The following is a 22,289-nucleotide window of genomic DNA, read 5'->3' as shown; positions in this document are numbered from 1 at the left end:
TTTTATGAATGAATGGCTTGCTCTAACTGCTTTTACACCACCTGCTGGTGAGGTTGACTAACAGCAGATGGAGAGTATCTCGGTAATCTACTGCTTTTCCTGCAGTTCCGATGAATTTACTGTCGAATTTGAACCACTGATTTTGTGGAAGCGAATTTGCAAAGCGAAATAAAATGTACCAAAAATTGCCTGTTGAATATTATAGGTTGTATTTTTAAACAGTTATTTTATGGAATATTTTGGAAGTGAAATATGAAAGGTGAATATGGATTAAACATGATAGATAAAAGAGACTATAAAAAAGAGAAAATATATTTTAGTGTATTAATTGCATCAAACTCATAAGCAATCGGCCTCAAAGTGTATACTGTGTTTACCGATATTCAGCATTCCAACACAGCCATCAGCCCATTGAAGGTACCTCAGCAATAAATGTTTGTCTGCCCTTGCCAGACAGAATAAAAAAAACTCTTAAATAAATTAATCAACCTAAAAGAAGAAAAGATCACATAAAGATGGAATTGCGCCATCAAGGTGCAGTCATTCAACGCAAACAAACGTAACATGCCTTTATGAAAGGGTACAGAGGCTGAACGTCAAGCACAACAAACACATGCCAGAACTGCAGAAACCACCACCTGTTGCTGTAACAACCATTTATACATGTATATAATGTAGTTTGAGGTGGATTGTTGGTTTCAATTGTGATCTGAAGAAAGTGATAGAAAGATTTTCATACAGTATATTTCACATCTTTATTTAAAATTACCATTATATTTAATATAAAATATGTCAATTGATGTAAAACCGTAATTAAATTTTTTCCCATATAATTTTTTTACATAAATAGTCTACATAATTATATATACATATCACAACAACTACATAATCTATTAAAAGCTTTGGAAGTTCTAAAAACCTGACTAATGAAAAACATCATCTTAATCATCGTCGTTATAAATCACACGACTGGATAACAATAGCCATAAAGATGTAGGCTAATATAGAAATGATCAGTCAAACTCAAAGAAACAGCAGGCTTTAGAAATTATGGTGATAATCTAATAATGATATTAATAACTCCAATAATAAAAACCATCATCACAATTATGGTCAACATCATAATCACCATTAGTGGATAGTAGTGGATACTGTACGTTCATCATAAACATGTCGACATTTCCTTAGCATCATTAGCAGGGTTAGTTTTCCAATAGTTATCTATTGGTTTTATCACACAAAAACACACAGACTGGAAATATATTTGAAAACATGAACACTTACATAGTAAACCTTCGGCATGAGTCTTTTGGTCAGGTGTTAAAAATTCATAAATTACTGCATTTAGCATTTAGCGAGTGGTGAGACCGAGGATACAAACAAAACTGTCCAATTCAGGAAAGTAAATACTGAAAGTAAATTCCTGAGCATTGACTGATCCTGTCCTCTACACTAAGAGGAAAGCATCCTCACCACATCCATCACAGTCTGCTTTTGGCAGTCTTGACACACTTTCCCGGGAGAAATTACAGCGCATCATCAACAGAGCATCCAAAGTCATTGGTTCACCCCTCTCTTAAATCACTCTTCCACAAACGGACACTACGCAGAGCCCACAAGATAATTTCTGATATCACCCACCCTGCACATTACGCCTTCCAGCTACTGCCCTCTGGGAGGCGTTACAGGACAATTGCCTCCAGAACTACTCGCTTCAAAAACAGTTTCATCCCATTAGCAATAAACATTCTGAACTCTGAGCGCTGAGGACTGTGGATTAAGCATGACCCCTTATGTATTGTGTATCATGTATTAATTTGTCTGTCTGTATGTATATGTATGTTATTTTATATGTTTAATGTTTACTGTTTAATGTAATGCTGGAACCTGTACCAAAGAGCTGTACTGGAAACAAATTCCACTAGCTTGGCTGTATGGTCATTAAATTAAATCAAATCAAATCAAGGTGGAGATCTCTGAACCAGTTATTCTTTCTTTCTTTCTTTCTTTCTTTCTTTTTAAATAACAGGGGAATAAAGTCTATAACAAAAACAGTACAATCTAAATTCTGCATCTTATATCAAAATCAATCATACATCTAATACATCAAGTAGCCTATCCTTTTCAACAGCCCCTTAAACCAGTTCATCAGTTTCAATTTTTATTATAATGACACATTTGTGTAATAAAAACAAAGCTTTTGAGTTATTTTATTGGTCCAATTAACCAAGCTCTTTATAATTCAAAGTGAATTTTATCTGCTCGGTTCTGTTAGTTGTGTTTGGTGCTGCGCTGATAGCTGTGAAATGGAGATGTTACACTTCGACAGAAGGTAAAAATAAATCATTGAGATAAAATGGAACAATGTTACAGCGTTACACAAAGTTAAGTTTATATGTTTTTTTATGCACAATAGTTTATATGTATATTGTTATAGTGTTAGTGCAGTAAATACATTGTTACAGTTATTTTCATATGTATACAATATGTTCTTTTTCTACATCATTACGTAGGAATTAGTTTTTATTTAATTTTTTTATTGAACACCAAGAACAGAACAAAAAATAGAATACATCTACAGTGGCAATACAGATAAATGAGTATTAAAGGAGAACTTGGTAACTTTTTTAACTTAATAAAACTGTCTAGAAATCATTTGGATGGTTAAACAACCTGTTCTGGTGATATTGGTGACTTTCCTCGCTCCCCCCAGCGTTCCCAGGCGGAAAACCAACCTTGCAACTTGGGGACTAATGTCCCGGCAAGATAGAAATTGGAAGTCTCGTGAGAAGCGAGGACGAGAACGAGAACGAGCGCGAAACACAAATTGCTTTACGGCAATTCGACATAAACACACACGCATGTATGATGTATTACCAGATTACCCACCTCGGTAGACATAGCTCCACACGATACAGTTGGCTTGCTCCGATCAAAACAAACGCACATGAGCAGCGGTAGAGAGGGGGAGGAGGCCGCCGCAAGTGAGTTTTTTACGACCGTGTTGTGAAATATACGCCCCACCACAGCTGTAGGGGGAGCTCGTGGGGAAAACACGCGACAACAAAAGGGAAAATCAGCGAAGAAGTGACTAGAGTTCGCTAGAGTTGCCGAGTTCTCCTTTAAGAAAGGCACATATCAGTTAAATAAATAGATAATGATAAAAGAAAATTACATATATTTGAAGATCTAAAAAATAAAACACTAAGAAGGGGTCTCTTTATTCCTCTTGTAGTGTACGAAATATAAGCTGACTACGCCACCTCCTTATTTAGGGCAGGAGGAGCCCTCTAGAGGTCACAATACAGATTCTAAACAACAAATGTAGTTTGTAAAAGATCACAATTTTATTGTTCCAACTTGGACCATCAAATGTTAAAATGCATAAATAAAATTAACAGAAGTAGGAAATAGCTCTCCTCAAGACTGCAAGAGGGTGAGGCCTGCTCTTATGGACCTCCTACCACCTGCAAGAGACAGAGGGAAACAGAAGAAAACCCACAGCATACACAGCAAATTAGTAGTAACCTAGCAGTGTCACACCACCCAAATCACCTACACCGAAGGAGGTTTAGTGTCGATGCCGGCCCGGCCCTGTACAAAGTCTCTGAGCACTGGAACACACAATAAGAGGAGAGCAGCACCAAAGAAACAAAAGCAAATGACAAACAATATTTAAGATAAATCACATTAATCAATATCAAATAACAATAAACCACAATATAAAACTCAGTATATAAACTGGACAGTATATAAAATGGACACAGCGACCCCATAGGTTTCAACGGAGACAAGTGAAATCAATTAGAAGCTCTCTCTTCCTGATGGTCGAGCGTACTGCACAGACTCACACTGAGCTTGACGACGTAGATGTGACGTGAGCAACCCGTCTGTCTTCTAGTAGCTGTGCCGAGAGAAATCTGAATCATTCCCTTCCGAATCTTGCAGAGACGGAGAGCGTGAGTAGGAATTGTCCATGAGCTGGAGCAGGAGAAACTTTTGCTAAGTATTCTGATTAATTATTTTGTCATCTTGCCTCCACGTCCCCCCGATTGCCCGCGAGCTTCTCCTCCTGTCCATACGGTAATCTCTCTACTGTGCGACAGAGAGTCGCGTGGTTATGACGCAATCGTTAGCCTATTTTTACAGAAGCTGCTTCTACGGGGCCATAACGTAAGATACAAGGTAATGGAGCCTTTTATACATTTTTGTGTTTCTTTAGAAATAAATAATGGAGAAATGGAGTCTTTAAACGCCTCAGATGTAAAGTTATTCACTGTCAAAGTGACGCCAAAATGAATGGGAGTCAATGTGATGCTAACAGCAGGTGATGGTCTGCTAGCCAATGGCGGCGCCCGGGGAAGCTTCAGTTATTTCCGAATGACTGCCCTCCTGATAAAACTAAAATATACAAGAAACAGCGGCTGATCTGCCCCTTTAACAATAAAGAAGACATGCACATTAGTACACATCAATACAGCCCACAATATAAAACCAAACAAAACATAGCCTACTTTAGCAAAAGTAGCCTATACAACTGCAGCACAGTTACCCAATCTCAGCTCTCAATCCCCAAACATGATAGATAAAAGAGACTATAAAAAAAGAGAAAATATATTTTAGTGTATTAATTGCATCAAAATCATAAGCAATCGGCCTCAAAGTGTATACTGTGTTTACCGATATTCAGCATTCCAACACAGCCATCAGCCCATTGAAGGTACCTCAGCAATAAATGTTTGTCTGCCCTTGCCAGACAGAATAAAAAAAACTCTTAAATAAATTAAGTGCAGTCATTCAACGCAAACAAACGTAACATGCCTTTATGAAAGGGTACAGAGGCTAGTCAAGCACAACAAACACATGCCAGAACTGCAGAAACCACCACCTGTTGCTGTAACAACCATTTATACATGTATATAATGTAGTTTGAGGTGGATTGTTGGTTTCAATTGTGATCTGAAGAAAGTGATAGAAAGATTTTCATACAGTATATTTCACATCTTTATTTAAAATTACCATTATATTTAATATAAAATATGTCAATTAACACAGAAAATATGCATTTTGAGTCACATACTAACTGCAGATGGTTCTGTTATTACTAAACAAGCAGTTCAGTCCATTTTGATAACGAATGGCGATCGTTGTGAGCATCAACACAGTTTTATAAATGAGACCCCTGATCTTTATCTAGTAACTAACTAAATGCATATACAGTCAACAAACAGAAATAACAGAATAATGTTAGGAGTCTAGTGTGATTCCTCTGCTTGCTTCTCTTCTCCCTCTCCTTCACGTGCGCTCTCGCACAGATGAGCTCATTCTCAATCAGCGTTCACCTGCTCTTCTCACACCTGTTTCCCCTGTTGTATGTGTGTGTGTGTGTGTGTGTGTGTGTGTGTGTGTGTGTGTGTGTGTGTGTGTGTGTGTGTGGAAATGAAGCATTGGGGCTTTCCCCCTCAACTGTATCATAATGGTACACTAACGACATCTTGTGGTCAAAAGGTGGAAAAGCTGCCTTTCTGTCCCATTACAGTTTTTTTCGATTGCTAAACGACAGTGAGCACAACTGGAGCTACATGTGCAAAACTCTAACTACAGTCTGCACTACCAACAGTCACCTGAGCTAAACAGTTCACATCACCTGCAAAACTCACTCCAAGCAACACAACTCTTAACACACGGCTCAACACAGGCTCAGTGCAGCCCAACACTGGCACAACCCTCACTGAGATAACACACACTGTCACTCAGAACACACTGAGAGGAAAAACACTAGCATCAAACACCAATACAGAAAATACAAACTTTTCATCTTTACAGTTTGAACCATTTCCGTGACTTCATACAAAGTAATATTTTCTTCAAAGAAAAGAGTGACATTCTTTCACATGATTTATTTAAATGTTTAGAACATAACAATTCTTTAAGGTAAATGAAAATTAGCAGTTTGCTTCAATAGTCTGTAGTAATTTACGGAATTACAGTAATGAGAAAAAAAAGGTAGAAACTAAAAGTACATACTGTAATTGGAACAAATAATTGAGGGGCTAATCCTGAAATTGCAATCAGCAGTGTTTAAGGCACAAGGCTGAAATCTCTTCTGTTTTGAATGTGTGGTTCACAGGTTTGACAGCAGTGTGTTAGCATTTGAACAAAGTGCTGTAAATCCACAGTGTTGTGCAGGTTGTGGTTAAAGTCATGGGATAAGTGTGTAGAGTTTTGAAAACTGTGTTCAAGCAATGAAAAACAAACTAGAGTTTGGTCCACATGAACTGCTGCTGTGCAGACTGTAGTTAGAGTTTTGCACATGTGACTCCAGTTGTGCTCACTGTCGTTTAGCAATCGAAAAACACTAATAAATCACTTTGTGCTCTGTAAACCACAAAGCAATACAATTAATCATCATAATTCATGTGTTAGTGTCAATGTAGTTATTATACAATGTATGAACAAACAACTGTATGAATTAATTTATGAATCTGCTTTGATCTACAAATGCAGCCTTATTCACATAAACTTTAGCCTCAGTCCTAATCCTACGAGTGCATAGGCAAGGCTCATGTAGGCATATATAATCAAAATAAAAATAAAAAAATATTGTGGAATGGTGAAGTGCTTATGAACTGGGGAGCTGACATTTTATTTTGTGGGTAATTTAATAAATTAAAGTTTTTTATTAAGTAACAGGTCTTTTTTTATTTACTACTAACGAAGGGCATGACACTCGAAACCTGCTCAAGGGGTTCACGCAATTTTTTAATCTGAATACGAAGCAGTCATGTGACTGTGTGTGGAAACTAAGCTTCGGACGTCACAGATCACGTGGTTATGGCAAAACAAATCAAGCTCCGATACACTGCTTCAGTGTGTGATGTTTTTTTTTTTTCGAAGCCTCGGTGCCAAATGTTACATCACAATAGGCTTGTTCGACTTCATGCAGCTCTGCGCAGACCGGCGGCTGACTTGAAGCAGTGCATGCCGGTTAGAAATTTTGTCCGACTTGATACAGCGCCGACGCCATGTGACTGTGACGTATGCCATCAAAGTACCGCAAGAGCGATTCGAGAGTAGCCGGAGAACTCAACCAGCGCAGCTTCTCAAGAGAGGCTCACGAGGGCTGATGACGACACAGCTGATCAACGATCACGTGTGTTTCGTGTTTATTCGAACACCTTTAGTTCCTCTAACGCTCACAAATCAGTTTTTTATAACAGTAAACACTCTTTTCATGTTGTTGCAATGTTATATTGTGTCATGTTTATCAAATTAAAACGGATTAAAAAACGTAGACTCCACTGATAGTAGCTTATGTTGAACTTTATTCTTGTTCAAACAGACGCTGTATGAAGCAGTACATAAAGTATTGAATGAAAATGTCTCTGAAACATCTGTGTATTATTTGGCAAATATTGCATTTATTTCACTTCAGCTGGGGTAAAGTATGCAAACACCACGTGAGCGGTCACTACTACCCCTTTTCCACCAAGGCGGTGCTGGTGCCGGTATGGAGCCGGTGCCTACTCGCAAACCAGTTCTTTGTGTTTCGACAGCCAAAGAACCGGTTCTCGGCCAGGAAAATTGGTTCCAAAGCGGCACCAACTCTTTGCTGGACTAGAACCGTTCTTTACCACGTCATGCTTACGTCAGGGGCTGGGGGCGGGGTTATTGTCCAACTTCTTCTCGAACGTAACCTCCGTCTATAGTAATCCAGACGAGCAGCACAAATGTGTTCTAAACGTCTTCTTCTGACCCCAATATAGGATCGCAAAGCCAGGAAAAACATTTGCAGAAAGACGATGTAGTCGGCCATTGTAATTTATGCTTGAAGTTGGCGCAAGCATTTCTGGGAAAGCTAAGACGTATGGCAACGTACACAGTGACGTAATGACGTCGTTCTCTGGGCTCTCTAGTCGGTGGAAAAACAAACAGGTTCTGAGAAGGTTCGCAAGTTGAACCAACTTTAAACCAGCACCAGTTCCGAACCAGTTCTTTTTTGGTGGAAAAGGGAACCAGAAAGTGTCCTATGTATTTCACGTCTCCATTTGCAGCTCCTCCCTGCCTGCACGCGGCTACTCTCGCCGATTGGTTATATCCAGCCGCAGCCGATGTCGAACACACCTTGTGTGTGTGTGTGTGTGTGACAGACGAGAGATTTCACCTGCTATCAAGCCTGATAGTCTGTGCTGCGGTTACTGCCTAGAGGAGTCTGTGCTTGTCTTTACCAGTGTGCACTACCTGACCGCAACTACCTGTGCCTTTCATCCTGCCTGGTTACAGATCCTCCAAGATGGCCAGTAACCGGCAGACAGCCTGTGTTGACATTTATTCTGATTTCCAATAAACCTGTTACCAGCTTTAGCTTTTGGGTCTTTTTCGAACTGTGACAACCCTTACGAAAAAAAAAGTATACTTCAAGGTCATTTTATGAAGTATACTTGAGTAATGTTCAAGTATATTTTTAAGTATACTTTATATAGTAAGTATACTAATGTCAATATGTACTAGTAGTAAACTTGTAAGTGTACTATTTTAATACCGCTTGGGACTAAATTGGCCCACTTGAAGTATATAAAAGTATATGTTTAAGTGTACTATAAGTGTAACAGTAGTAAACTTTAAGTGCACAACTAGTTCATAATTATGTTTCTCATTTGTACTGCAAGTGAACTTATGGGTATACTAGTAGTTCACTATTGTAATACTTGTAGCAACTTTGAAGTATACTCTCAGTAAACTACTAGTTTAGTAGTTTTATACTACAAGTTTACTGAGAGTACACTAAAAGAGCAAAAATAATATATAAATGGTAAACTATAAGTATGATGTTATAAGGTCACTTAAAAAAACTTATAGTATAAAACTACTAAACTAGTAGTTTTCTTTTAATGTACTCTCAGTAAACTACTAGTTTAGTAGTTTAATACTACAAGTTTTCTTTAAGTGAACTTAACATCATACTTATAGTTTACCATTTATATATATATTTTTTTGCTCTTTTAGTGTACTCTCAGTAAACTACAAGTTTAGTAGTTTACAAGTTTTCTTTAAATGAACTTAACATTTATGAAGGACTAAAAATGACAGAACGAAAAATAAATAAATAAATAAATAAAAGTAGAAATAAATGAATAAATGCAGAAATAATAGTGAAAATAAATACATTTTGGTAATATAAATGGCTATTTCTGTATTTTTACATGTATTTATGTATTTATTTATGCATTTCTATATGTTTTTATTTATGTATTTGTACATTTATTTATATATTTATGTATTTATATATTTATTTATTTATATATTTATATATGTATTTATTTCTACATTTATTTATTCCTACATTTATTTATTTCTGTATTTCCACATTTCTACATTTATTTATTTCTGTATTTCCACATTTCTACATTTATTTATTTCTGTATTTCCACATTTCTACATTTATTTTTCCCTGCACATGTATGCTAATTGACCTATGGCTAAGCCACGCCCCCTCCACTCACTCAGTCAACATTCGGTAAAAGGCGCTATGGCAGCTGTCACAGTACAAGACATTTCACAGGAGGCAATTGATGATTTTTTTGGAGACATAAAGATTATATATCATCTCGATGTCACCAAAAGGGCCTTAACTATGCATTGGAGGGTTATATTAATAATTTTATTGTTGAGAAGGTCGATAAGCTGCAGCTCCAGACAAAGATTTACAGTTCACAGTGTAAACGTTATAGTTTGGTGCTATTTCGCTTCAAACGCTCGCTTTATATACTGTACGCGTCCTATTCGCTTTGGATTCAAAATGTTCAAGCGTCGAACTAGACGCGGATACGCGCGAATTTGACCCTCTATTCGCATTTGGTGTGAGCGCAGAAGAACAGGCTGCGATGCAGTGGCGTAACGAGCCAACACCGGGCCCGTAAGCAGGATTATCAAGGCGGGCCCCCCTACTACAACACGTGATGACGCTACGCGCACCAAAAAAAACAAAACAAAAAACAAAAACAAAAACTGCTGGTGACGGCGCACCATAATAACACATTGTTACTGTTACTGTCACTGCTATATACACATAGGTCCAAAAAAAGATGCTCACTTACATTATAGCTGCATTTTCCTCTGCGCACGGGCATTCTCAATCGCATTAGGTGCTTTACTCGCTTCACTCTCTTGCTCCATCTCAATCTCGATCTCCCCATGTGTCATCTTTTTAAAGAAGCTTCCTATTTTTGGTAATTTATTAATTCATTTATCAAATTTATCAAAATCAAAAAACGTTTTTCGTTTTGTGTTTAAAATTTGACGACTCCATTATATCTGTCTCAAGTTCAACGTTTTTTAGTGTTTTGCACGCAATGCGCATGTTAACCCGGGGATTCCCCAGTCCCAATTAGAAACAAATTACACCAAATTCATCATTGTTCGTTTCAAACATTTATTTAATGATCAGTCAAACGTTGTTGTCATTATGTATTCAAATTCAGTGATGTGTCGTTCGCGAACGATCCGTTCATTGCGTGCGTCACATGACAAATGAACCAAAGACTCAAGGTAAATTAAATATTTATGTTCCCTGTAAATTATCGTTGGCTGCATTATAATGATTTCTTCATTCAAAATATGATTGAGATTGCGTAGGTGGATGTTTTCGGGGAATTTGGCTGTTAAAAGTATAACATTTAATGCCACTTAAATGAACGAATGACTCAAATAAAGATTCGTTCATTTTGATGAACGAGATCGAACGAGAGAGTCAGTAAAATGATCCGAACTCAAATGCGATCAGACTAAATGTAGTAAAATGCGATAGGGGTACCCAGCTGTCAATCAATATCTTCCAGTAACGCGGGCGGGCCCCTGATTGGTCCGGGCCCGTAAGCAACCGCTTACCCTGCTTACCGATAGTTACGCCTGTGCTGCGATGTCAGATTGCTCTGCTGGAATGTGTGTGTGTGTGTGTGTGTGTGTGTGTGTGTGTGTGTGTCAGAGAGCGGGCGCGATCGAACAGTGGAAACATAAAAACATACTCCATTTTGTTCATACAGGACATAATTAAAACTGCAAAAACATAAAAACGAATAAAAACTGACTAACTGCAATGCATTGCAATGGACGTGGAAGAAGAGAAGGGTTAGCTATGCGTACTGTGATTGGCTCATCGCGTTTGGGGGCGTGGCTTAGCCATAGGTCAATAGCTGGGTTTCAGTCACGTGATTATTATGACGCGCGAAGGCGGGGCGATATCAGATGGAGGGCAGGAAGTAAACACGGAGAATACGTCTATGGAGGAAACCGTTGCGGAGTGTCCGTATTGTACATTTATCCGATTTTTTTGACCGTCTGTTTACACGTTCTTTCAACTCTGACCCATATCCGATTCATGTGTTTACACTTGCCATACTATCTGAAACATTGCGCATGCTTAAAGGGTTAAATACTCTTGCACAGATGGACGAACGTTAATTCTGCTTGATCCTAGCTCTGCGATATATGCGAAGTTCGCCAAACATCACCATGATTATGAGGCGAAGGAGGACGAAAAGTGCCATCATTGCACATATGCTTCAGTTATGGTGTGTGGGAGAGATCTCAGGACTGGTGGGAGCATATTGTGTTTAAATATTGCCTTTAACCGCGGAGACGTTGCCTAATGCCTCAGAAAATCCGATCTGCCTGTTTACATGACAGTCGCATTGGCACATAATATCCACATATTTATTTCCACATATGAATGAGGCCTGAAACCGATCTCAAAATATCCGAATGCATGCGTTTTTTTTCCTTTTTACAGTGTCATAGAACACATCGGACCTGTGTCACATATGAGCAAAAAATCGGAATTGGGTCACATTTCACTGACAGTGTAAACGAGGCCTAAATAAATGAGCATTTACCGACAACCTAATGCTATATAAACACAGACACAAAAACACGTTGGCTAGCTAACATACCTCCGACGAAGTGGTCGCTGCAGACACGGGCATTAACAGACTCTGCTCCTCCCGACCGCAGACGTAACTTACGTTAAAAGTCCACTTTTTACGGCGTTGTTCTGTGAACTTTTTACATTTCTCACATGTATGAGTGACAATCTTCGGTACTCTATAAAAACCCTTTCCCTTTTCTCGATTAGAACGATTGGAGCAGCCGTAAACTACACAATACATTGGCATTTTATCAGACGGCAGATCCTCAGCTATTTCACTTCCTGCCCTCCATCTGAATTTCGCGCTCTCGCGATGCAGCAGCGTGACGTCACGTGAAACCAACCTATTAGCATACATGTGCAGGGAAAAATAAATGTAGAAATGTGGAAATACAGAAATAAATAAATGTAGAAATGTGGAAATACAGAAATAAATAAATGTAGAAATGTGGAAATACAGAAATAAATAAATGTAGGAATAAATAAATGTAGAAATAAATACATATATAAATAAATATATAAATCATAAATATATAAATAAATGTATGAATACATAAATAAATACATATAGAAATGCATAAATAAATAAGTAAATACATGTAAAAAATACAGAAATAGCTATTTATATTACTAAAATGTATTTATTTTCACTATTATTTCGGCATTTATTTATTTATTTCTACTTTTATTTATTTATTTATTTATTTTTCGTTCTGTCATTTTTAGTCCTTCATAAGCATTATACTTATAGTTTACTATTTATATACAATTTTTTGCAGTTGCAGTAGGCCTATACTACTATATTCAAATGTTATTTTTTATACTTGAAAAATACCTGTAACTCTACTTTAATTTTAAAAACATTTTATTAGCTTGCATCCTTTTTATCAACACTTGAATGTCGGTAAGTTTCATAAAGAAAGGCAACATTTTAAACAAAATAGTTGAGAAAATCACATTTTTGTCAAAGACTATGCCTTGATCAGATTCAGAACGATGATCAAAACACAGATGGAGTAGGTCGAGTCCGACACCCCCACAGCTTCAGTCGTTTTTCCTTCATGGGTTAGCCTACGCTTCATTTCATTTGGAAACATTAAGCAGTTTTGATTTACAAGCTGTTTAATGTTTGATGATTACATTATTTTACATTTGAGTGAGCAATCTTCTATCGCGTGTTTCAGCTTCTTCTTCTCCTGCATTTTGATCCGGAGATTCTGTACTAGAAGATGTGTCATAGCGCCCCCTACCGTATACCATTGAAAACATGGATAGCTGGAAAATTCAGTCAATGGTGGGGAAAAGTTGAATTAAAGTAAATTCCTATGTACACCAGTGGTCTAAAATTCAGATATGCAGAATTAGAAACATATCTGTTTTATATCAATATTTTAATCAATATTTTCAAACAAAGTTTCATAAGAATGTATATGAAAAACAATGTAAAAAAAGTATATTTAATAGGCTACTCGATCAAAAGAGTTAACACAACTACAAGCCAAGTATACTTTGAATAATTAAACTTTTAAGTATATCTCGATCAAAAGATTGAGTACAAATATAGGCCAAATATACTTGGACTTTTCTCTCAGTATAAGTCAAGTACACTTAAGTGTAATTAAGTATATTTCTGAGAAGTATATAAAATGTAGACTGAAAGTATGCTTTATTCTTTTTAGTTGAAAAGAAGTCCACTAATAGAACACTTGAATAAACTTATTTTCCATGCTTATTTTATTTGCTCTATAAGCTCTTCCACCCGAAAGTTTGTTACTATATGAAGCTGAACATGTTAGGCTAGTTTATAAGACGGTGTGTAATATTATGTTTTTAAAAAAGTATTTAATAAGCTACTCAATCAAAATAGTAAACACAAGTACAAGCCAAGAATACTTAGAATACTTAATTATACTTTTAAGTATATCCCGATCAACAAGTATAGGCCAAATATACTTACACTTTTCTGTCAGTATAAGTCAAGTATACTTAAGTGGAATTTGAAGTATATTTCTGAGAAGTACATAAAGTATATTTCTGAGAAGAATATAAAAAGTAGACTGAAAGTATACTTTCTTATTTTTAGATTAAAATAAGTATACTAATAGCACACTTGAATAAACTTCTTTTTCGTAAGGGAAATAAGACTTTTAAAATGACGATACCAGTGTGAAAAATCAGTTGTTCTGGAAAACAATGCTAATCGACTATGAAGACATGCACTTTCGCACCGTAGACGCGTCCAGGAGGAGGAACAAGTCAATTAAAAACAAGTCAAGTCATAAACAGGTTAGTTCAAGTTTAAACATTAAACACAAAATTTCCTTATAAATTTAAATCATAGTGTTTTGAAATAAACATCTAAATAAATAAATAAACTTTTGATTTAAGCATGCGGCCGGTGCGCACTTCTAGTCTAATACACACAACCGATGTAGCGCCATAGAACGTCTCTGAAAAGGTTCACGCCCACTTTTAGGGGAAAACAAACCGGCGACCGCCACACACAGTATCGGATTGAGGACGTGTACTAACCCTTACAAACATGCCAAAGAGTTGTTGTGTGGTTGGGTGCACCGATAATACCTGTAAAAACCCCAGACTGAAATTTATTCCTTTGCCATGTAAAATGAAATATCCGGAAAGAAGGCAATTATGGCTGCAGGCGATACGCCGAGAAGACAGCAACAGGAGGCTGTGGGATCCTGTATCTCCACACTTATGTTTGCGGACAACATTTCATATCAGGTAGGCCTAAGCTATCTAAAATAGCTTATTATGTCTCATTAATAATTATGCTGTTATGCGTTAACTGAAATATCAGTGTATTTGAATTTGCCTACTGAAAACTCATCGCTACATTATGTTAGCCTGTCTAGCCAGCCTACTGTTACGGTCTCGTTTGATTCATCACTGTTACGGGGGACAGGAGTGAATGGTGGTGAAGTGCAAGTCAAATGTGAACTAAGTTTGATCCTCTTGAGATCCCTACGTACTTACTCCAATCATTGCATTTGTTCATATCGGTGAACTAGCCTTCTACAGAAAACGTTGGGGAGAAAACTCAACGAACTAACATTAACAAAACGTTCGTAAATTCTTGTGCTCCATTCAGTTTTGTACACGCATCGGCCGTCCTTAGTAGCCTACAGAAATGAATATTCAGTGACATGTAATGGGCGATAACAGGGGATGGAAATAGGTAAGTCTTATACTTTTATTGGCATAATCATAACTAACATCAGCTTCTTGTGATTACAGGCAGCCAAATAAACGACAGACTTCACCCGGATTTTGTTCCATCAATTTTCCCCCACCGAAGACAGGCCGTGTCTGTTGCAACACAATCGAGTCGTTTTCATAGCGCAATAAAACGAGCATCACATTCGACAAAGGGCGATACAAAACGCAAGAGAATCAGGAAGACGTCGGTGTGTGATGGTCCTCCTGCTGCTCTGTGCGATGTGCCAACGGCAGTATGTGAACAGTCTAGCAGTGAAGGTGGAGAGACCTCTGCAGGTCAGCCTGATGCGGTTGGATTTGAAAGAACCTTGGGAGAGAGTGAAAGGGCTCAGATGATGGCAGAGATTGATATGTTAAGGAGAGAGAGAGACGAGGCTAGACAGCAGAGAGACACTGCTCAGGAAAACTTGTCAAGACAATGCCTTAGTGTCAAATCAGTAGAAGGAGATGACTCAAAGTGCAAAAACATGACAGGGCTTAGTTGGGCAGTGTTTTCATGCTTGCATGAATACTTAGTCCAGTTCTGTCCAGGGAGGCTGTTTAAATTGACCACGCAGGACCAGCTCTTTCTTCTGAAACTGAGGTTGAATCCATCTGTTGCCCTCCTTAGCCAAATTCTGCACATAGGACACTCTACTCTCCAGGACATGTTTGTGAGATGGATCAACATCATGTATGCCAAAATTACATTCCTTATCCATTGGCCGGACAGAGAATGTCTCTTCACTACAACCCCACCACACATGAGCGCAAAATTTAACCATCTAACCTCAATAGTTGACTGTTTCGAAATTCGCATCGAATACTCCAGAAAACTAAAGGCAAGGTAAGTAGGGCCTACAAAGAAAAACAGAACAGTGAAAAATGCATTATATTTATTATTATTATTTATTATGAAACAATTCATACTTTTTTTAAACACAGGCCCTAAAACAGTGTCAGACAAGATGGCAACTTATACAGCCCATCATTTAACTGATTGATTTATATTAAAACAATGTAACACTTTTTTGCTTAACACAGGGCAAAGACTTACTCGCACTACAAGAAATGGACAACTGTGAAGTACTTCATTGCCTGCAGCCCAGCTGGAAGTATCACATTCCTATCAAAGGGTTGGGGTGGCAGAGCATCTGATGTAAAGATTGTCAGACAATCAGGATTTATATCCCCACTGTACCACCAACCTGGAGATCAGGTAATGTAGAGTAGACTATTTGATTTAAACCTTTCATAAATGTTGGTAAATGAGGCTAGGTAGTGGTGCTCTGGAAATCCTTTATACTGTACATGTATAACAAATAGTTTGTATTTTTCTATACATGTGTTACAGATCTTGGCTGATCGGGGATTTACCCTCCAAGAGGACTTTGCACTGTTAGGTGCCAGCCTAATTACACCCGCGTTCACAAAAGGGAGGAAACAGCTGTCAGGGAGAGAAGTTGAGGAATCCAGAGTGAAATCCAACGTTCGAATACATATTGGTAAGTTTACCAGAAGAAGGAATCATGTATGATTTCGTTAAATGTTTATTAACTATACTGTATATAAGGAACAACATTTCAGTAAACAGTGCAATATTATATGGCAACCAAAAAAATATATAACAAGTATAAAGATTTTCTTCCCAGCCCCGGTCCTGTTAATTTCACAAACAAGCAGATGGTGTTATCTCTGTGCTTTTGCTTGTAGAGCGTGTGATCGGCGTCTTGAAGAACAGGTATCACATCCTCAATGGCCCACTTCCTGTGCAGTTTGTCAAGTCCCTGAAGGATGAAATCGAAGACAAAGAGGTGGCAACAATAGACAAACCATCACCATTACGGATCTGAGGTGTTGGATGTAGCGCTGCACAGGCAGAGAGCATATTTATAGGTGTCTATGGCATCCACCTCGTGGTCCTTGCCCCACTGCAAAGACGGCACTCTCAGTGTGACCGATGAGTGACTACAGATTTCGTTAATTAATGTTTGTGATGGTGTTTCCAGAGATGTGTGCAGGACTCTGTGTGCAGTAGAGCCTGTGATCCGCCCCACCCGATGTTGATACCAAGCCTTGCAGGCAGCTTGGCCTTTAGTTTCCTCTTCCACTTGGAAGAACTGCTCTTCTGTAAAGCCTTCTAAGTTCTTGTACCAGGGTTTGGGGGTGAAAACATTAGCATGGCTCTTAAAAGTGCTGAGCCCAATGGGAAGCTCCTTAGTGTTAGAGAGCATTTGCAGTAGCTGATTTTGCTGTGAGACCGAAGCTTTTGGAATGGGTCTCTGGTTCCTGACACTTCTTTTTTTGGCGTGCTTACTATAGAACTCAAAGTCTTTAATCATTGCTGGCTCAATGGTTTTGGTTGAAACACCATTCCAGGCACAGGCGACGATGGTGCATGCAACTTTGTTGTAACCCAGGCGGACACAGGCTTCCAGCTTAGACAGTACTGCCCCAACATGTGAACAGCTTTCACCAAGTCAAAAAAAAAAAAAACATAATCGCAGTTTACTGGCCAAGTACATGATTCACACATATTTAGCTTGGTGCTTGTTCACACAAATTAGACAGAGCAGAAGAACGGCAGTGTTACAAGGAGCATACATTTTTGTTTCTATAAGTTCGGTCTTACCCTGCCATGCAGTCACAATGGGCTGCCAGGATATTTCCATCACTTTTGACAGCAACCCAGGTGTTGTGAGGCTTCTCTGTGACCCTATAGCAGTGGTTCTCAATTCCAGTCCTCGTGACCCACTGCTCTGCACATTTTGTATCTCTCTCTTATCTGACACACTCAGTTCAGTTCATGGAGTCTCTCCTAATGAGCTGATGATCTGGTTCAGGTGTGTTAAATAAGGGAGACATACAAAATGTGCAGAGCAGTGGGTCACGAGGACTGGAATTGAGAACCACTGCCCTATAGGATGGCTTAACTTGGGTCTTAAAAATGGTATTGTCAGATTCTTCAGGTTTAAAATGATGGATTGTCTGCACCCATCCATCTGTAAAATATTTGTGCGCTTCTAATGATTTGAAGTTTTTCATTTTGCTTGCCGTGTAAATTCCTATAAAAGAAACATCATCATTAAAAAAAAAAATGTTTGATACTCTTCACTGCACAGACAGGCTAAACATTATTGAACAATATCTCAATAAAAATGTATTGACATCTCAAGCTTGATTAGAAAGAAAGCAGGACAATAGCAGCCTTAAGCATACAGTTTAAGTTAAGCTTCCCACAATTCCAATAGCCCAGGCTACCTGTCAAGGATGGGCAGTATTTCAGAAACATGTAAAATATGTATTTAAATACAAAATACTCCTTTGTAAAGCCTTTGGAAAAAAAACAAATGTAATTTGTAATTAAACATTTTTCACACAGTAGGCTACCCCTATTATGTATTTGTATTTAAATACATTTTCCCACACAGTATTTTGTATTTTTATTTTAAATACATTTCCATGTATTTATGCCCATCTCTGCCTGCCATCATAATAAATATCTTGCTGTTATGGAAATATCATGAATTAGGGATGATGCTATCGAAAGCTAAATCAGGCTAGTTGTATGGCTGGACAGAAAAGTGCACTCAGTAGCTACTCTAAATATAAAGACATAATACATTTTAAGATGTTTACTTCTTGTTAGAAACCCTTGGCTCAAGGAGCAGCAACATGAATGGGGAGGCCAAACACATAATCAAATTTGTACAAATAAGTATTTTAATTATAAAACAGACATAACTACATTTAAAGTAACAGGAAAAAAAAACTACAAACACAAAAACCACAACATCAAGCCTTGGACTGGAGAGTGTGAGAAAGTCAGCATGTCCACCAAGCAACGAGACCAGCAGAGACCAAGCCCAATTGTTCCTTTCACTCCCCAGGGTGAGAAAGCCAGCATCTTATAAGCAGCATGGTTAATCAACCAATTCTCCACACCTGCGACACAGCAATTAACCTGGAGACACAAAAAAGTGTTACCCAGAGACACCTGCTGGACAAAATAAAGTAACACAGCCCCTTGAATCATCACATTCTTAAAACCTAAGTAAAATCATTCACTGGCTACCTGGTGACTCGATGAGGTACGAGTAAATGTCCGGGTAAGACACTTCTGGCCACTGGGTGGGGGTGTTAGACCAATTTGACGTGGGTAGAATGAAGGGACATGTTTTTAAGTTGCCCAAATTAAGTTTATAAATGTATCGTTCACGCTCTATGGAAGGCAGGGTGGACATATAATTACTCTACATATTTTATCTAAGTGATTTCTGAAGTTATAAAAGTCTGCCGGCTTTGTACGGACGTTGTTTTGTGCCGCTATTTTGTATTGAAGTCTATGGAAAGTCTGGTTTGTTTTCCCCTAAAAAGGGGCGGTTACGAAATTGACTGTTAAGTTCCCGGATGTGCCGGTTGTATGTATGTAAACAGTCCTCACATGGAGAAGCAGCATGGTGGATGGAGGAACGCCGCCGCCGCCTGCAGTCTATGACCGCCGCCGATCTATCGGATCCATCCCGCTTCTAAAAGCATGCACTGTTAATTATTTCACTGTAAATTTACAATAAATTGCAGGTTAATAATTGCATGACTTTCACAGTAAGTTACCGTATCATTTTTACAGTAAATAATTGTGAAATGACAGCTGTTTACTGTGACTTCACAATAACTATGCCGTCATATTACTGTGATTTAGCAGTAAGCTGCTGTATAATTACTGTATTTTACTGTGCAATTACAGTTAGTCTATCATATTACTGTAATTTAACAGTAAGCTGCTGTAGAATTACTGTATTTAACCATGTCTATACTGTGATTTAGCATAAATGATGGACCAAACAAAACTGATAAAAACAATGGTTTAACTTTTATTTTTTTAGAAGAAAAATACATTTTAATAACAGGAATAAACACTGTGTAACATGAATGAACACTGGGTAACATGAATGTCTGTCAATATGTGGGTGAATGTGTTTACTGTGTTTACCATTATGTGATAATGGTACTTGAAAAATACAATTTAATAACAGGAATAAACACTGGGTAACAGGAATGAACACTGGGTAACAGGAATGTGTGTCTATGTGTGTGCACTGTGCATGTGTTTACTATGTGATAATGGTACTTCACAACGTAGGAGCTGAAAAGAGAAAGAAGGAGAGAGAGAAGAGAGAGTGAGAGAGGGAAGAAAAGACAAAAAGGTGGGAAAAGAGAGGGTTGCAGGTGTCTCGCTCCTTCCCTTGCAGCAGGCACCTGCATAGTATGGGTTCTGTCCACTATCTACAAAAGATAAGTTACTCTGTGGTGCAAGTACCTGCAAGTATGGTACTCGCATTGTAAAACTAATCCTAAAATGTGTACAATTTAAGAAATTACAATTGTAAAACTCATGATAAATCAGATAAATCATGTGAATAGTACTATATCAATTAATATTAAATTAACAAACCAGAGGACTCTGAAAGTAACATGATTGAGGTTAAGCAAAAATTACATGACATGCGTACATAGTAATGCAACTCAGTAAGCCAGTAATGTGATGTAAATTTACGCTTAAAACTATTGTAAAGTACGTCTGTAAATTTGACGTTTTTATTCTAACCTATCAATAACCTATAACATTGAAAAGGCATGTTTAATTCAAATAAACGTAAGAACAATGAATTTTAGACATTTTGCAGCCTGTCTAAACTCGTAGAACAGATTAAAGGGATAGTTTACCCATAACCCCACCCTCATTCCAAACACGTTAGCCCTTCGTTCATCTTTGGAACACAAATTAAGATATTTTCTGACTCCTCCATGGACAGCAATTTTATTACCACTTTCAAGGCCCGGAAAGGTAGTGAAGATTGTTAAAATAGTCCATGTGACTACAGTGGTTCAACCTTAATGTTATGAAGCGATGCAAAAATACTTAATAGTGCGGAACGCACAAAAAGTATTCTCGTCGCATCATAGCAATAAGGTTGAACCACTGTAGTCACGTGGACTATTTTAACAATGTTTTTACTACCTTTCTGGGGCTTGAAAGCGGTTATAACATTGCAGTCTATAAGCGGGATCAGAAAGCTCTCAGACTTCTTAAAATTATCTTAATTTGTGTTGAACAAAATTCCTATGTGTTTGGAACATCATGAGGGAGTGTAATTAATGAGAGACTTTACATTTTTGAGTGAACTAACCCTTTAATAGCTTAAGTAAACATCTTACTGCATAACTAATTCTAGTTTAAAACAGAGACAGTGTTTCGTTAGTCTGTTCTGAAGTTGGAACACAGCTTACATTAGACTGACATCCATTCAAAGCCAATGAGCTTCCTGATCACTGTACAGACTTGCTGGTTTATGTGTCCTCTCTGCCTCTTTGATTTTGTACCTGTCTCTGGGTTGATGCCCAAGAAGCACATATAAACAAAAAGACAGAGAAGAAAGATGTTAGTTTAATTCAAGTGGGATTAAAAGGTTTCAGTTCCCAGTCATCACCTTCAGTGGGTCACTGCTGTTGCAGTACTGAGCAAAACTAAAGTTAGCTCAGTTTTAACAAGGTGACATTACTTGGATTCAATTAAACAGCAACCATTTAAATAACTTAACAGCAACTGAAAAACATTTACATCACAAACACACAGTCAAGAATAGTCCTGCAACAAAGTAAGTAAGATGTGTGTGATTTACCCAGGCAATCCATTTGCACACAACAATTTACATCATTTACACGTACTGTTTGCAGAGGATGGAGGAAGAGCCTGTTGCCAGTCCATCTCCATGTGGCTGTTTCTGCTTGCACTCTTCCTCCTAGAATTATTACCCGTTCACAGACAAAATGGCTCCTAATATCTCCAGATGTCGACCTGTTTTACTTTAGAATAGCACAGCTAACGAAGCTCCACTAATTCAGTGATAAACACATTTATTTTCCTGTAAGTTATCTTTTTTAACGGCTGCTCCGTTTCACACACGGCAGAAAAATATGGACGACGCCCAGCTAGCTAACGTTACTAATTTGAGATTAATTTATTCCACCTTTGCACAAATCCACTAGCCTGACGTCGTCATACTCAATTCTAGTCAGAATGTGAGTCTGAGACCGCTCCATAGAGATTTGATTATGAGGCGTGTTTCAACCGAACCAGGAAATA

At 37.9% G+C, this 22,289-nt stretch overlaps 3 protein-coding genes and 1 long non-coding RNA gene across 8 annotated transcripts in view; 2 read left to right on the top strand and 2 right to left on the bottom strand.

The window, feature by feature from the left end:
- The window catches only part of LOC311093978 (uncharacterized protein), a 46,305-nt gene extending 44,699 nt beyond the window's left edge, over positions 1–1,606 (bottom strand). For 2 of the 4 annotated variants that reach the window (XM_084131699.1, XM_084131697.1), the window contains exon 1: positions 1,285–1,593. In XM_084131699.1, the coding sequence (XP_083987825.1) occupies positions 1,285–1,286 (2 nt within the window). In that variant the 5' untranslated portion in view covers positions 1,287–1,593. Of the gene's footprint in view, positions 1–1,284 lie in introns of all 4 variants that reach the window. The other 2 variants (XM_084131696.1, XM_084131698.1) reach the window with 2 other exon arrangements.
- LOC311093954 (uncharacterized protein) overlaps positions 1–22,289 on the top strand; it is a gene marked incomplete at its 5' end in the record, with an annotated part of 471,534 nt that overhangs the window by 364,365 nt on the left and 84,880 nt on the right. The window lies entirely within an intron of this gene.
- On the top strand, positions 15,113–17,624 carry LOC311093774 (uncharacterized protein; the record flags this gene model as incomplete). Its single annotated transcript, XM_084131370.1, has 5 exons — positions 15,113–15,122; positions 15,182–15,989; positions 16,187–16,361; positions 16,497–16,647; positions 16,856–17,624. 5 exons carry the CDS (start codon positions 15,113–15,115, stop codon positions 16,993–16,995), a joined length of 1,284 nt encoding a protein of 427 aa, XP_083987496.1. The 3' UTR covers positions 16,996–17,624.
- On the bottom strand, positions 18,843–22,272 carry LOC311094183. 2 transcript variants are annotated; one of them, XR_014608589.1, is made up of 3 exons: positions 21,872–22,272; positions 21,434–21,532; positions 18,843–19,106 (listed from the first exon to the last, which is right to left on the bottom strand). It is a non-coding gene; the product is annotated as an uncharacterized lncRNA (long non-coding RNA). The 2 variants fall into 2 exon arrangements; XR_014608590.1 differs by lacking the exon at positions 18,843–19,106 and adding an exon at positions 19,998–20,428.

The sequence above is a fragment of the Abramis brama genome (assembly GCF_963993115.1).
Source record: "Abramis brama genome assembly, chromosome: 12".
Taxonomy (NCBI): Eukaryota; Metazoa; Chordata; class Actinopteri; order Cypriniformes; family Leuciscidae; genus Abramis; species Abramis brama.
The sequence above is the reverse complement of the archived record's forward strand: the minus strand, read 5'-3'. Positions and strand labels throughout refer to the sequence as shown.